The sequence below is a fragment of the Ips typographus genome, linkage group LG8, assembly GCF_016097725.1.
Source record: "Ips typographus isolate SLU linkage group LG8, UJ_Ityp_2.0, whole genome shotgun sequence".
Taxonomy (NCBI): domain Eukaryota; kingdom Metazoa; phylum Arthropoda; class Insecta; order Coleoptera; family Curculionidae; genus Ips; species Ips typographus.
Window position 1 is genome coordinate 4,346,430 of NC_138429.1, and position 14,750 is coordinate 4,361,179.

General features: G+C 32.6%; 1 protein-coding gene across 8 annotated transcripts in view; it reads left to right on the top strand.

Moving 5' to 3' along the window:
* Positions 1-14,750, top strand: part of Grip (Glutamate receptor interacting protein) — a 121,662-nt gene that overhangs the window by 67,190 nt on the left and 39,722 nt on the right. Inside the window, exons 1-2 of one of the 8 annotated variants that reach the window (XM_081984992.1) lie at positions 282-496; positions 11,613-11,855. The exons of 5 other annotated variants lie outside the window; for them this stretch is intronic. In XM_081984992.1, the coding sequence (XP_081841118.1) occupies positions 11,666-11,855 (190 nt within the window). In that variant the 5' untranslated portion in view covers positions 282-496; positions 11,613-11,665. Of the gene's footprint in view, positions 1-281; positions 497-11,612; positions 11,856-14,750 lie in introns of those variants that run through there. 2 more of the 8 variants (XM_081984991.1, XM_081984996.1) reach the window with 2 other exon arrangements.

Sequence of the window (14,750 nt, forward strand, 5' to 3'; positions counted from 1 at the left end):
GATTTTAGATATTCCACCTTCATTATACAGGCAGGAGGTTACTGAATTTTAATGAACCGTTAGATATCTGATTAATATCCTAGGAGGGAACTGGTGGCCTAAGTTTTAATGTCCGAACCGTGTAATCAATGCAAATTTCCTCGCTGTCCTATCTGTGAAATTTCCATTTTTTTTGTAGCTTCACCGTGAAATACTCACCTTTCCAATAAAATAAAAATAACTGGATAATATACACACACATGTGTGTGTGCGTGGACTCTGTCTGAGTTGGAAGCCTTAGTTTATCCAGGCTGCCAAAAATAAACACAGGCTAACGTCTATACGGGACTGGCCAAACACTTTCGGATCTTCCGTACTTCGGGTCGTCGTCTATAATATTTTCGGTTGTTTTAAGTGTTTGACATGAGTGTGTGCTATTTTGTTTAGTGTTGTATACAGTGCAGTGTCATTGGATATCACCCATTAAAATATATTATGTTTTCTGCTCGTATTTAAGGTAGCACTTGCTTGTTGTTTGCCAACGCAAAAGTGACTTTTCTTACATACACTTGAAATCAAACCAAATTAGAATGACGCTACAAAATTTGTGCCAACATAAATAATCACAAAAAAACTATATACAGGATGTCCAAGGTTTTTGCCAAAGCCTAATATTTTCAATGTCCTTTGTAACAAAATGTGTGCTTTTTAGGATCTACATTAATGCTGGATGATATATTTTCTTTGGTTGATGATGGACCACCCTGTATTTCTTTAACGTAGCATTTTCTGAATATAGTTCCAAAACCAAACTAGCTTTTTAGGTATTTTCTTTATAGATGTTATAGACGTGATTAAAGTATTCCCACAAAAACCCCGGACACTCTGTATAAGCAATCACTCACTATAATATAACTATAAACTACTGTCAGAAATGGATATTTATTAAATTATGAACTATGAACGATACAGACAAAGAAGCAGTGTTAATAAGACAACATTTCGATATCTACAGGGTCTCAAAAAATTAATCAAAACAAAATGATTTTATCTCTTATTTTATTCTCTGTATAGAGGTTTCAAATTGAAAATATTACTATTTTGTCATATTTTTTCCATACAGCAGCATATCTCGTAAATAGTTAAGTTCCTACAATATTCCCAACCGTCTTTCGATTAGTTGATAATTAAAATAATTACATCGTAGAAATAAATTTATTATATTTGGACCACTGTGTCCTATTAATCAATAAAATGAAATTACAGAATTACTTTCACCTTATTTAGAATTAGATTTTTCACATTTCTTGACAGAAAATCTTAAATTCTGTGCAAAAGAATATCAAACCATTAAATAGTGAGAGAATTCTTTAGAAATTTCTTAGAGCTTTACAGATTCATTTTGAAAGCTTTTCATGTATCAGTTTTTCCCATCAACGATGTTGCCAATTTTACAAAAATCATTTATGCAATAATAAAAGTTTTTGTGGAGTTTAGAGTGTGGTTTTCCACAACGCTCCCTTTTATAATAATAATAATAATAATAAACTTTATTTGGCAACAAAATAATTCACAGATCACAGAACAACATGCAAATGGTGTCTGTAACACTTTTGCTAATAATCCTAAGATATAAACTATTATCTGATAAAGTACTATTTTATTTTAGGTTATATGAATTTATAACTATATTTTTTTTCAATACACAGTGTCCCATTTTTGACACTGTTGTAGGGAATGTCGTTATAGTTTTTAATTTTTTTTTATAGAACTCTCTGTATAATTCTTTCTGAATTCTATTTTCTTCTTCTCTGTACTATTCTTTACTTTTATTAGGCTTATTGTGGGCTGTTCAAAAACTTATAATTGTATATTTTTAAAAAATTGGGATGTGTTTGATTTATATTTTCAATTTTTTTTTTCTTTTATTTTAAGAAAGAAATGTAGTTTTTTAACCGCCAAAATAAAAATATAAGAACATGTTACAGTATAATTACTTCGACAATATAAAAAATTATTTTTTTTTTAAATCGATACAGTTTGCAGAAAAATGTAAAAAATGCTGAGCTACGAAAATTTCCACAAAAAAAACGTATGACACAACTGACAAAACGTTAGTTTCGAATTGGATTGTTTTTCTTTGTTTTTTGAACACCCTGTATATGTTCAACCCTGTGGCCGTTAGCACGAGTTAAAGGAGCAGTTCAAAATCAATATTTTCATCTTTTTACAAGCGCTGCAACCCCAAAAATAAAAAAGATGCTAAATTTTCAAAACTTTAATGCTATTTCTAAAAAAACATTTAAAAAAATCGAATATCTCAAAAACGGTTAAAGTTACACAAATTTTGCAGCAAACGAAAAGTGTTCAGAATTACTTTTTGCACCCAGGTGAATAGATTTACACCCACTTTTTAGTTTACAATTTAACTGTTTTGCTTTAAATTTTTTGAAGACCCTGTATATGTTCAACCGTGTTGCGGTTAGCACGAGATGAAAGAACAGTTCAAGAGAAACATTTTGAGCTTTTTACAGGGTTTAAAACCCCAGAAATAGCGGAGATACGTAATTTTCAAACTATTGATGGAATTTTCAAAAAAAAATCTCAAAAACGGTTAGAGTTACGGAAATTTTGGAAAAGACCAAAGGTGTACAGAATAGCCTTCTACACTAACTGTTCTCCTTTTTGGTTTTTGAACACCCTGTATATGTTCAATCATGTTGCAGATGAAAGGGCAGTTCAAGAGAAACATTTTGGCCTTTTTACAAGCGCTGAAACCCCAAAAATGGCGGAGATACAAAATTTTCAAAAAATATAAGAAAAAAAATCAAATATCTCGGTAACGGTTAGAGTTACAGAAATTTTGCGTAAGAGGAAATGTGTTCAGAATGGCTTTCTGCACCTAGTAAACTAGGTTTACACACACAATTGGCAGATCGTGTGTTACAAATTTAACAGTTTAGCAGTGCACTCTTTTGTGACATTATTAATCGTTACTCCCCCTAGTTTTTCATTCGTGTTTAAGAAAACGTACGATTATTATTTAATTTAATTTTTATATTCTTCAAAAACTTCTAAAATTATCAGTTTAAGTACTTTTATCCATGCATCAATTTTAATGCTTGAGTGCATTAGAATTGGCGCAGTCATGTGTGGATTAGCGCTTAAAAACTGCAGTATTTGAAATCTTCATTGTGAGATTTGTCAAGTTTATCGGCAAAAACGAGTTCAACTCAGCTTGCAGTCAATTAGAACCTTCTAATAGCTCTTTAAGCCAGATAAAACGCAGACAGAGAGAATCAGTGGCTCTTAGTAAATTAGCAGGTGTTGGAAATTCGACCGTTCGGAGGTAGGACCGTTGTAAATTACGGGGAACTTCATTAAGACTAATTTATTGGATCGACAGTGTTAGAACTATTTGATTTAGGGTCACATTTGAAATTCGTATCCGGAGCAAGGACCGTTTGGTTTTGCACGGCTTGATAAATAGTTCCGGATCGTTTGTTTTCCCTTTAGATATCAAATCCTATATTACACTCTTCTAAAATGCATCAATATTAGCTTGTTGCAAGGCTTTTTTTCCTTCCATTTCCATTTCCACGTAAAAAAATTTAAAACTTTGGCTTGGTAACATATCAACAACTAAGGCAATTTTCACTTTGAAACCGACCGAGCTGCAACTTTGCTACCGGATATGGACGCGAAGCAAATAGAGCCGTCCTTTTCTTTAACTTTTCCATGAACTTCCTATTTATATAGAAGCCCAGCGAGCCTGATCAAAGAACCTAAAGAGTTGGAAAAGTTTGGACTTTATGTTACTTTGTTTAGTGCGGAATTGACTTTGCACAGAAAGTTCTCGGTCCCCCCAAGGGGTGTCAAAATAGCCCACCCCCATAAATAAAACTACGACCGAATGGTATTGTAAAAGCTTTTAAAATGGGAAAAAAGTTAATTTGTCTATTGAGAAGTGTTTTGCAAAACTCAAAAATGGTTTATTCACTGGTAAATGTACGGTTTTTGTCCTTGTGCTGAAACCACTGTGTTTGACTGAAACATGATATTTACAAAAATTCTAAACAAGATATGAGTAGTATGACGTAGTTGTTAATACCCTTATTTTTAGTTTCTAACACGCAAAATAGCGCTTTTTAGAAAATCAGAAGCAATAACTGTAACGTATACTTTTCTGTCAGTTTTCATTTATAATTTGCAAAATTTTCTCCATTTTTTAAAATCAATTAATGCTGGCTAACAGGAACATTAAAACACTTCCACATTTCACAAAATTGTTGATACAAAAGTTATTTTCTCCTAAATCATCGGATTTCCTTCTGCATTTGTAAGTCGACTTCCAAACTCAAAAATTGACTATAAAGACGTTTGAGTAGACAATCAAATTTTATGTCAATACAGTTAATTTTCATAATCTTGGACTTTTCCCTTCATTGATAAATTTACTGTCAATTTAAAATCAATTTTGGTAAATTTGCATTTTCAGGTCAATTTATCATGAAAATTGAGTAGATAACCACTTTTTAAAACTTCCAAGTCAGTTTTCATCAGTTTTAACTTGTCCTTGCATTTGTTAAATGATTTCAAATTCAAAAATTGACTGACTTAAGTAAATTTTTGCTAATTTGCGTTTTTAGATCAATTTATCAAAAAAATTGACTAGACAAATTTCATGTTCGACTAGACAAGTTTCAGTTTTCGAAAATTTGCATTTTTAGGTAAATTTATCATGAAATTTGACTTAGATAATCACTTTTGGAGGCGGTCAACTTAATTTTCTTTGCGTTTTTAATTCTATTTATCATGAAAATTGACTAGACAATCCAATTTTTATGTCCATCCAGTCAATTTTCATTAACTTTGATTTCTCTCTTCATTTGTAAATTGACTGAGATGACTGAAATTGGATCAATTTTAGCAAATTTGCATGTTTAGTTCAATTTATCAATGAAAATTTGATTGATTTGATTAATCAAATTTCATGTTCATCAAGTCAAATTTAAGTTTTGACTTTTTCTTGCATTTGTTTATTGTTTTGCAATTATCAAGTTAATTTTCGCCACTTTACATATTTAGATTTACTTATCATGAAAATTGACAAGTCAATTGGTAAAGATGGGAAATCACTGTTTTAACAAAACTACTGATTTGATGAATGGAATATCATTGGCCTCCATGATGTCCTGATTTAACTGTTAGACCTTTTTTTGTAGAGAAGATGTGATGCCTTCTGCTAAAAAACGTCTTGCAATATATTCAATTTGTTGTTGCAACAACTTGTCATCACCCTGTATAATATTTTGCGTGTAATTATCAGTACAAGCACAACAAAATTCATTTACACGACCACCCAAATACAATCCAAAACAATACCAAAACAAGAGTAATCCAGCGCAGTGTATAAAACGTTTAAAAAGACTTACGATTGGTTTACGGTTCTATTATCGAATTGTTTAAAAAACGAAACGAGAGAATAAGGCCTTGCCGTAAAATTAGTAAATAATTACTTTATAAATTGGCGCTAATGGGTTTCATAAAAGCCAGCAGCTTGGATTGCGTATCCAGATACTATAAATATATACATACTACCTCGCATACCACTTAAACCGCCTGGAATACTCTACTCCTGGTTCATTTTATTTTTGTTTTACATACATGTCCGACATCCGACGTAGGAAATAAATAAAAACATGCTTGGATATTGCAAAAACCGTGTTTTCTTTTAATGTTAAGTCAAACAGAAGGGATATCCTGTTTGAGTTTTATCTTCAATGGTGACATTGTTTTTAACCAACTTTTTCTACGACTTTATTATTCACTAGTAATGGCTATTACTAACTTGATGAATGATGAATAACATTACATACTAGTTAAATAATACATTATTAAATATAACAATGGGAGATTTACCACTTGCTACTTCAGTTTAAGGGTTTAATTTCTCCAGCTGGATAGTTACTTAAATTGAATCTATTTTGTCGCCTGGTCCTTTGCAGTTCCTTGCTAACGATTTCGTTTCTAGATATGAATTTGCTTTTCCTGATGAAAATCCTTTACAGTCTAGCTTTCTATCCGGTACTGGAAAGTTTTCCTCTAATTTAATAAAAAGTTTCCCAGAAATCCAATGCAGGAAGGAAGTTTAATAATCCTTTGACCTTTCGATTTGACTATTGTACTTTCCAATAATTTTAATAAAGAGACTGATTTGATTAAATACTATTCAATCACTTTGCATTACAAAATTAACTCTATCTGGCATGCCGGAATATGTTTTAATTAATTGGTTCTTTGTAAATAGGGCGGAAATTTATTTCGTAATTAGTAGCTTAACAAGCTGATTACAGCCTAATCAAACTCTGAATGTGCCTTTTGTTCTATTTAAGGTAATTCTTATTGAATTTACACTCACAAACAATAATAATAAATTTGCTATTATGTTTTGTTCCCTTTTTATTGATGTAGAATCGACTAGAACATACCTATATCTAGATCAACGTAATAGTTATAATGCCAAACTTGACGCTTTCTTACTTCTGATGATGAGCACTTATGTGGTCGAAACTCTTTTGATTAAAAGCTTATTAAACTTATTGTGGAGAAGGCTGTGTGTTTATTCACCTTCTGTCGTATGCGTACATCTCCTCTGTGAAAATATCTGCCTTCATCGAAATAGCTAAATTGCATAACACTTCCTAATAATTCAGTTGGTTGGCAAAAAGGAGGAAAGCCGACTTCAAATAAAACCTTCCTGTTTTAGTTCCTTATCAAAAGGAAACGTAAATTTTCACAAAGAAGAAAGGCCAATTACAAAGTTTGTGCTTAAACTACATCCAATTCGCAACAGCTCCCATTATTCGGCGTTTCCGTTTCGACTCCGCATCTTCCATTTGCATCTAATTAATGTGTACAGGTAACATAGATTACTTCCGTGCGTGCAATACGTAACGCCGAACTCGACCAAACATTGGAGAGACCGAGTTTCCTGTAAACCATTCCTTGTTAATGTGTTTTACGAGCCGCTTTAAGACTCTCGGGAATTCCTCAAGTGCGAAAGCGTCCAAAGAACTTCAATCCCGTTAATCTGGATTAAGGACAAGTTGCATTTTCCTGGTTAATTATTAACGAGGTTTTAAAAAGTTCCCGTGAGCTCTTATAGAAGCGCCATCTTCTTCTTCTTCTTTCAGCCATCATTCATCCAGTGTTGGATACAGGAATCTTCTAGTTGCTTCCATTCCAAACTGTTATAGAATGGCGCCTACTACTCAAGAATTAAATTTTAACTTAATTTCAGGACACCCTGTAGTCTTTCCAAGAGAGATGATTATTTTAAATTGTAGATTCTAGCTGTCGTGTGACAATGTTCCTCTTCCAGTTTCAAAGCTTTAATAAGAGTTAACAGCTCAGTGGGTGTTAGAGAAGAACTCTCCTCATCATTAATGATGCTGCTACAAGTTGGTCCTTATGTTTGAGACTGCATCACATTCACAAAGCCTGCTTGGGTGTCTCTTCTTGAAACTAGGGAAGGGAGTTATCAGGGAAAAGATAGGTATACAGAATGTGACAGGAACCTGTCATTATCAAGTCTTCTGTCACGTTCTATCAGCACTTCTCTTGAGAATCCTGTGGAAGAATGTGGTGCTGTTTTACTAGGCCTATCCGTTTCAAGCGAAGTGAGTGCAGGTTTCTTTTGCTCAATTCTACAAACTTTACTCCTTTCCTAGTTGTAACCTCCAAGAAGACTCTTAGTTCACACTATCTAGCAGTAACGTTTTGTATCGTTCTAAATTGTGATTGGCTAATGAATTGGAATTTCAGGATGGCTCTATTCTAATTCGGTCTAATTCAAAAAGCTTTTGGAAGTTATTTTCCCGTTCCCTGTTTCCCTATAACGAGTGAAAACACCCGCGTGCCTTCACTATTTGTGTCGTCGCGTGTTTGCGTTTTAACAGCTTTATTCAAATGGAAGTTCTATTTTGGAGAGAGAGCGCGGTCGCGGAACGCAAAACTTTAAAAGTAAAATTGATTCAGACCCAAACAATAAACAAAGTCAGTTCTGAAGCGGTTTTGAGTGTTTGGATTGGGGAGACCTAATAATAACTAAATTAACTCCGGTACAATGTCGACTGGGATTTATTTAGGTGCCTTTTGTTCTCTAATGATGCCATTATCGTTTGTTTGGATTTACTCTTTACATGGATTAAATATTTTCTTTTTCCATTATAGTCTCGTTTTAATAGTTAATTCTTCTAAAATTTTGTAATTAATTTTACCTTTTGCTTACTCAGCTATTTGGGTTAACCTTAGAAGAAATATGGAGAGGAAGAATGATAGAGCAGAAAGCTCTCTGAGCGACTTGAAAGAACCAGTAAGTCTGTTATTAATAATAAGAACTAAAGATTGAAAATTCTTGGAAATTTATTTTTGAAGCTAAGAGAATTGAGGAAATTTAGGAGAAGAATTCAAGATAATGAAGAAGAAAATGCACATCAAAAGCAACAATTCAGGAAATTAGACTATTTGAAAATTATAAAATGCCAAAAAAAAGTGTTTCTTGGAACAACCACCCTGTACAATAGGGACCAATGCCACCCTGGCAAATCTGTAAATTTTGACAGTTGACAGCTGTCAGGTGACGTAAGAAACATATCGAAGTGTTACTAACCATTTGCACCGTAATACTTTAAGCCCAACTTAATCCTCACAAATGTCAAATTTGGGGCTTTATTGAGGTATAAAAACTATAATAATACAAGCTACAACTGTTTTGCATTTGATAGTTTTATTTTACTGCTGAGTGAGTCACCTGACTATAAGCCACGTTGTGAAGTGTCATATCTGTCAAATCTATCATCTTGAACTGTCATTTAACGTTGCATTGTGTTCGTCAAAGTGGTGCACGTTTTTCCAACCACATAAATTAAAAACTTGCCAACTTGCCAAAATTCAACGTTGCCAAATTGACAAAATGAATCAAAAGTTTTGGTTTTGGCAAAGTTGATTTTAATGTAATTTTCAACGTGGAAAAGGTGCTTTAGAGTCTGAAAAACGAACAATTTTTCGGTATAAAAGGCCAAAATCACTCGTCTAAAATTCCCTTGTCTGGATTGTTGCATACTTTTCATTTTATTTTTGTAATCTACATAAAATTTTAAGCAAAGTTATATATATTAACTATTTAGCTACGCTGTTATACTTATTTAATCAACGAGTGTTTTAATACACACAACCATCTAAGGTCCTGTTAGTTTTTCTTTATGGATTATAAATCAATTTCAGTTTTTAAGCAGTTTAGTATGCTAAATTTCACCTGTTAATAAAAAATTCTCACCACAATTCGACCGTGAGTGAAAATCGATTCAATATTCCGAGACGTCTCAATTTACTAAGATTTAATGAAGTAAATTCCAATTTATCATCCTGTAAAGGAAGCAGGGTGAAAATGAAGTTATTAAGCAATGCAATCCGGCTAACACATAACGACAAAATAAAATAAATACCGGGAACTCTAATAAAAAGTGTAAAAGTAATAACTATTTTGATAATAATTTGATAATTCAGTTATGCTAAGTTTACATGTCAGCAGAGTGGGTACTTTGTGATTGAAAAGTGAAAAATTGTCTAACTAAATGAGTATAACATATAAATTATCAGAAATTTAGCTTGTGTCTCAGAAAATCAGTAAAATTGGGATTTGAAATTTGAACACGGTTTGAAAACGACCGTCAGAGACAAAATTGCCTGTAAAACTCACTTGGAGTGACCAAATCAAGTTTTTAAGCATATTTTTGGAATTCTCATTAAATTTCCTATCTAATGACATAAAAAGCCACTACAAAACCAAGTAAAATCAGATAAAAGTGGTATCAAAGTATAAGCTGCTAGAAACACAGTTTGAAAGAACAGTCAGGGACAAAATCGCCTGTAAAACCCACTTGGAGTTAGAAAATGTCAGTTTTAAGCACATTTTTGGAATCCTTAATAAATTTCCTATCTAGTAACATAAAAAAACCGCTACAAAGCCAAGTAAAACCAAAGATAAAAGTGGTGTCAAAGTATAAGCTGCTAGAAACACAGTTTGAAAGAACAGTCAGGGATAAAATCACCTGTAAAACCCACTTGGAGTGAGAAAATGACAGTTTTAAGCTCATTATTGGAATCCTTAATAAAATTCCTATCTAATAACATAAAAAAACCACTACAAAACCGCGTAAAATCAGGGATAAAAGTGGTATCAAAGTATAAGCTGCTAGAAACACAGTTTGAAAGAACAGTCAGGGACAAAATCGCCTGTAAAACCCACTTGGAGATAGAAAATGTCAGTTTTAAGCACATTTTTGGAATCCTTAATAAATTTCCTATCTAGTACCATAAAAAAAACGCTACAAAACCAAGTAAAATCACGGATAAAAGTGGTGTCAAATTATAAGCTGCAAGAAACACAGTTTAAAAGAACAGTCAGGGACAAAATCGCCTGTAAAATCCACTTGGAGTTAGAAAATGTCAGTTTCAAGCACATTTTTGGAAACCTTAATAAATTTCCTATCTAGTAACATAAAAAAACCACTACAAAACCAAGTAAAATCACGGATAAAAGTGGTGTCAAATTATAAGCTGCTAGAAACACAGTTTGAAAGAACAGTCAGGGACAAAATCGCCTGTAAAACCCACTTGGAGTTAGAAAATGTCAGTTTTAAGCACATTTTTGGAAACGTTAATAAAACCCCTATCTAGTAACATAAAAAAACCACTACAAAACCAGGTAAAATGACGGATAAAAGTGGTGTCAAATTATAAGCTGCAAGAAACACAGTTTGAAAGAACAGTCAGGGACAAAATCGCCTGTAAAACCCACTTGGAGTGAGAAAATGTCAGTTTTAAGCACATTTTTGGAATCCTTAATAAATTTCCTATCTAGTAACATAAAAAAACCGCTACAAAGCTAAGTAAAACCGGAGATAAAAGTGGTGTCAAATTATAAGCTGCTAGAAACAGTTTGAAAGCACAGTCAGGGACATAATCGCCTATAAAATATTTTTTTTTTGGTCATTGGTAAAAAAAGTAGAACTTTTTGAACTAAAAATCATTTAAAAAAGTATACTTTTTTGCACGATTTTATAAAAAAATGAATTTAGCCCTCTGGGGAGTAAAAAAAAAATTTTGACTGTTACCAAAATTATAATTATTGTACAAAATGTTCTGGAATATTGAGGTTGTTAGTGATTTATTGGATTAAGTGAAATTTACAGATTATCACAATAAAACATTGTCTCTAAAAAATCATTTTTTTTATAAAATTTGTTGCTTGTTTTAATTGGTTAAGCTGGATTTATAGATTGGCACAACAGCAGTCTTAATCAATCAATCAAAATGAGCAACAAATGTTATTTCAGGAAATCAAATTAGAATATCCAACCTATTTATACTTTGGGTAATATAGCCTTGATTGTACAATTTGCCCTTAAAAATGAAAAACCAGGTTAAACATCTACTCGACAGTAAAAAGTTTGTTCTTTCTGCTTTAAAATTCTGAACCACACTTTATAACCATAAATCCGTTTTGTTCCTTATACAACTTGTAAACAACTGTGACTTGTTGAACGACTTACATTTACACCAAAAAGTGCATCTTAAATACGAGTGGGGCAACATTTCTCAGTTTCAACAACAATTAACGATGAAATGCAACCAGACGGGTAATTGCAAAAGCCCGACGACGATGCCAAAAATGTTCCAGAGTTTTAAGTTGAGACCCCGGGCCCGCAGTCTTTCTGGACTACCTCCAAAACCGGGAGGAGAGTCGAAACCCTTGAGAAAACCACCGAGAACTCCCACTTCGTCACCGAAAACTACGGAACGAAGACGACGTATGTATTCGATTTAGGTCACTTTAGGTTGTCTGTTTTTTTTCCTTGACAGTTTAAGTAGAAACCGTACAGAAGACCGATAATTTCAGCACTCAGAAGTTGATTTTGTATATTCAGCCAGTTTATCCTAAATCAGTGAGTGGTAAACGGTTGTGTTCTAAAACACAATACACGAGTTTTTCGTACACAAATTAAAAAAAATCAATTTAGTCTGAAACAGTAAAGTCATCGACATGATCGGAGTTCAATAAATTAGCGTCTCTTACTGGAGGATGATAAATCGGCCGCCCGTTATTGCCAACAAGAAAATTTCATCGCGGGTAATATTAATTTCGGCTTTTTCATTTATCACTCCATCGGAGAAAAATTTCCATTACCATTTGCCATTTCCCTGGTTTTTATTTTTTATTTTATACTAATGCCCTCAAGCTTTTGAAAACCAATAACGTCACGCTCATTATTAAGCACTTTTAATTAATTTTCATTAACTTTCTATTATAATAGCAACCTAGATATTGACTTTTTTAATCAAGTTTTTTAAGGTTTTTTTTTTGGCTGGAAAAATAATTTTAGTTTTAGACGAAAGCTGATTAAATGCATTTTTTTAGTACCTGCATATTTGAAATTTTAATTTTTTCGACAAAATTGTAATTTTACTTACATTAACCTTGCAAATTTAATGTGTCATTATAAAGTTTCATATAAGGCAATCTTTGCACTTTTTAGAGAATTAAGGAAAAAATTACCAGTCTTATGGGATTTACCATAAACATTGAGAAATATCCCAAGCAAAATTCGACTTTTAAACAGTTTTTGGATGCCAATAAAAACCATTATTCTTCAAAATAAAAATATGAACTGGTTTTCTAGTTTTAGCTAATTATTTGACGTACAGAGTGTTGAGTTATTCTAAAAATATTTTGTCTTATTATGATTTTTGAAAAACGGTTTTGAAGTGCAAGATGAACAAAACATTATCTTGCAAAGTCCTTTTAGTCTCAATTTTTCGGACCCTGTATCTCTTATAGGTTTAGCTTAATACGGAGTATTTTCAAAACTAGTAAAGATAGAGACTAGCAAATGCGATTTTCGCAAAACTGTGCTCGATTGCTACAGGGTGATTTTGAAAATATGACAATTTGAAACCCTCCTTGTATTTTCTTCATTATTAGCGACGCAGAAGAACTACAAATGATTTTCCATAGAAAACTTAACGTAGAATTCAAATATATAATCCGTTTTTTTCTGATTCTGAACACTCTAGAAATAAATATTTAAAGATCAACGTAGAAATCGCTAATTTTAATCTGCAATCGAGTAATCCAAAAGAAAAATGATGTTTTGTGGAACAAGTTTATCTGTCTGTAAGTGTCAAGGTTTTTTGCAGCTCAGAAACACCAAAACGCTATTAAAGGCCCGAAAACTGTCTTCTGATCCTTAAAAAAAATCATTAGAATCTTTTAAACAGTTTTTTACAGCTCAGAAACACCAGAATGTAACCAGTGTCTTTCAAACCGCCTTCTGAGTCTTGAAAGTATTACAAGAGGTTCTCAAACTGTTTTTGCAGGTCTAAAACACCAAAATGACAAAATGGCATTAGTAAATTACGAAGGCGTAGAAGGGCAACAAAGATTTTTTTTCTTAAATTCCTCGGAATTTAGGTAAATTCCGACTTCGAACTCTGAATTTAGTTAAATCATGACTTCAAACTCGGAATTTAGTTAAATTCCGACTTAAAACTTGGAATTTAGCTAAAATCCGACTTAAAACTTGGAATTTAGCTAAAATCCGACTTCGAACTCAGAATTTACATTGTCACATTGCAAAAGCTCTTCAAACCAAATTGGACAAAATTTTTCAGTTTGGCAACATTGCAAACATTCTTCGAAGCAAATTAGTAAAATTGGTTAACTTTGGCTACATTGCAAACACACTTTAAAGAAATTAGTCGGACTTGTCAGATTGGTTACATTACAAACACTCTTCGAACGAAAATTGTAGAATTTGTTAGTTTGATAACATTGCAAGGATACTTTTGAACCAAATTACCAAATTTTGTCAGTTAGGCAACATTGCAAACAGTCTTCGATCTAAATTAGGAGAGTTTGTTAATATGGCAACATTGCAAGCAAACACATTTCAAAGAAATTAGTTGAACTTGTCAGTTTGGCCAGATTGGAAACTCTTCAAACCAAAATTGTAGAATTTGTCAGTTTGATAACATTGCATATACTCTTCAATCCAAATTAGTAAAATTAGTCAGTTTGGCAACATTTCAAACACTCTTTGATCTTAATTAGTAGAATTTGTTAATTTGTCAACATTGCAAAAACACTCTTCGAACCAAAATAGTAGAATTTGTCAGTTTGACAACATTGCAACTAAATTCCGAGTTTGAAGTCGGAATTTAGTTAATTTCAACCAATAAATCAACCAACCAGTGTTGCCAGATCGTTGGAAAAGCCATTTCATTAGCAATCCATTGATGAGTGTACCAAATTAGTGAGTTATTTACGATTGAGTGAAATACTTCACACAAAAAGTGAACAACTTTGACGCCCTCTAGCGGCCAAACCGTCAAACCAATTAACCAAAGGTGTCATATTTTTACAAAGCCCATTATATTAGCTACCCATCGATATTATAAAGTCCATACAATGTCGTTCAAATAAGAAAGTTATTTAGGTTCAAACAAAACAGTGCATGAAAATTGAACAGAAAATGTTGGTGAACTTTGAAGTCTTTTAGCGGCAAAACAATTCAACCGGTCAAGCAAAGTAGTTATATCGTTGGAAAGCCCATTTCATTAGCTATCCATCGACATATAAAAGTCCCACATTATGTGTGAAACAAGAATATTATTCACGATTGAATGAAAGAGTGCATAAAAAATTA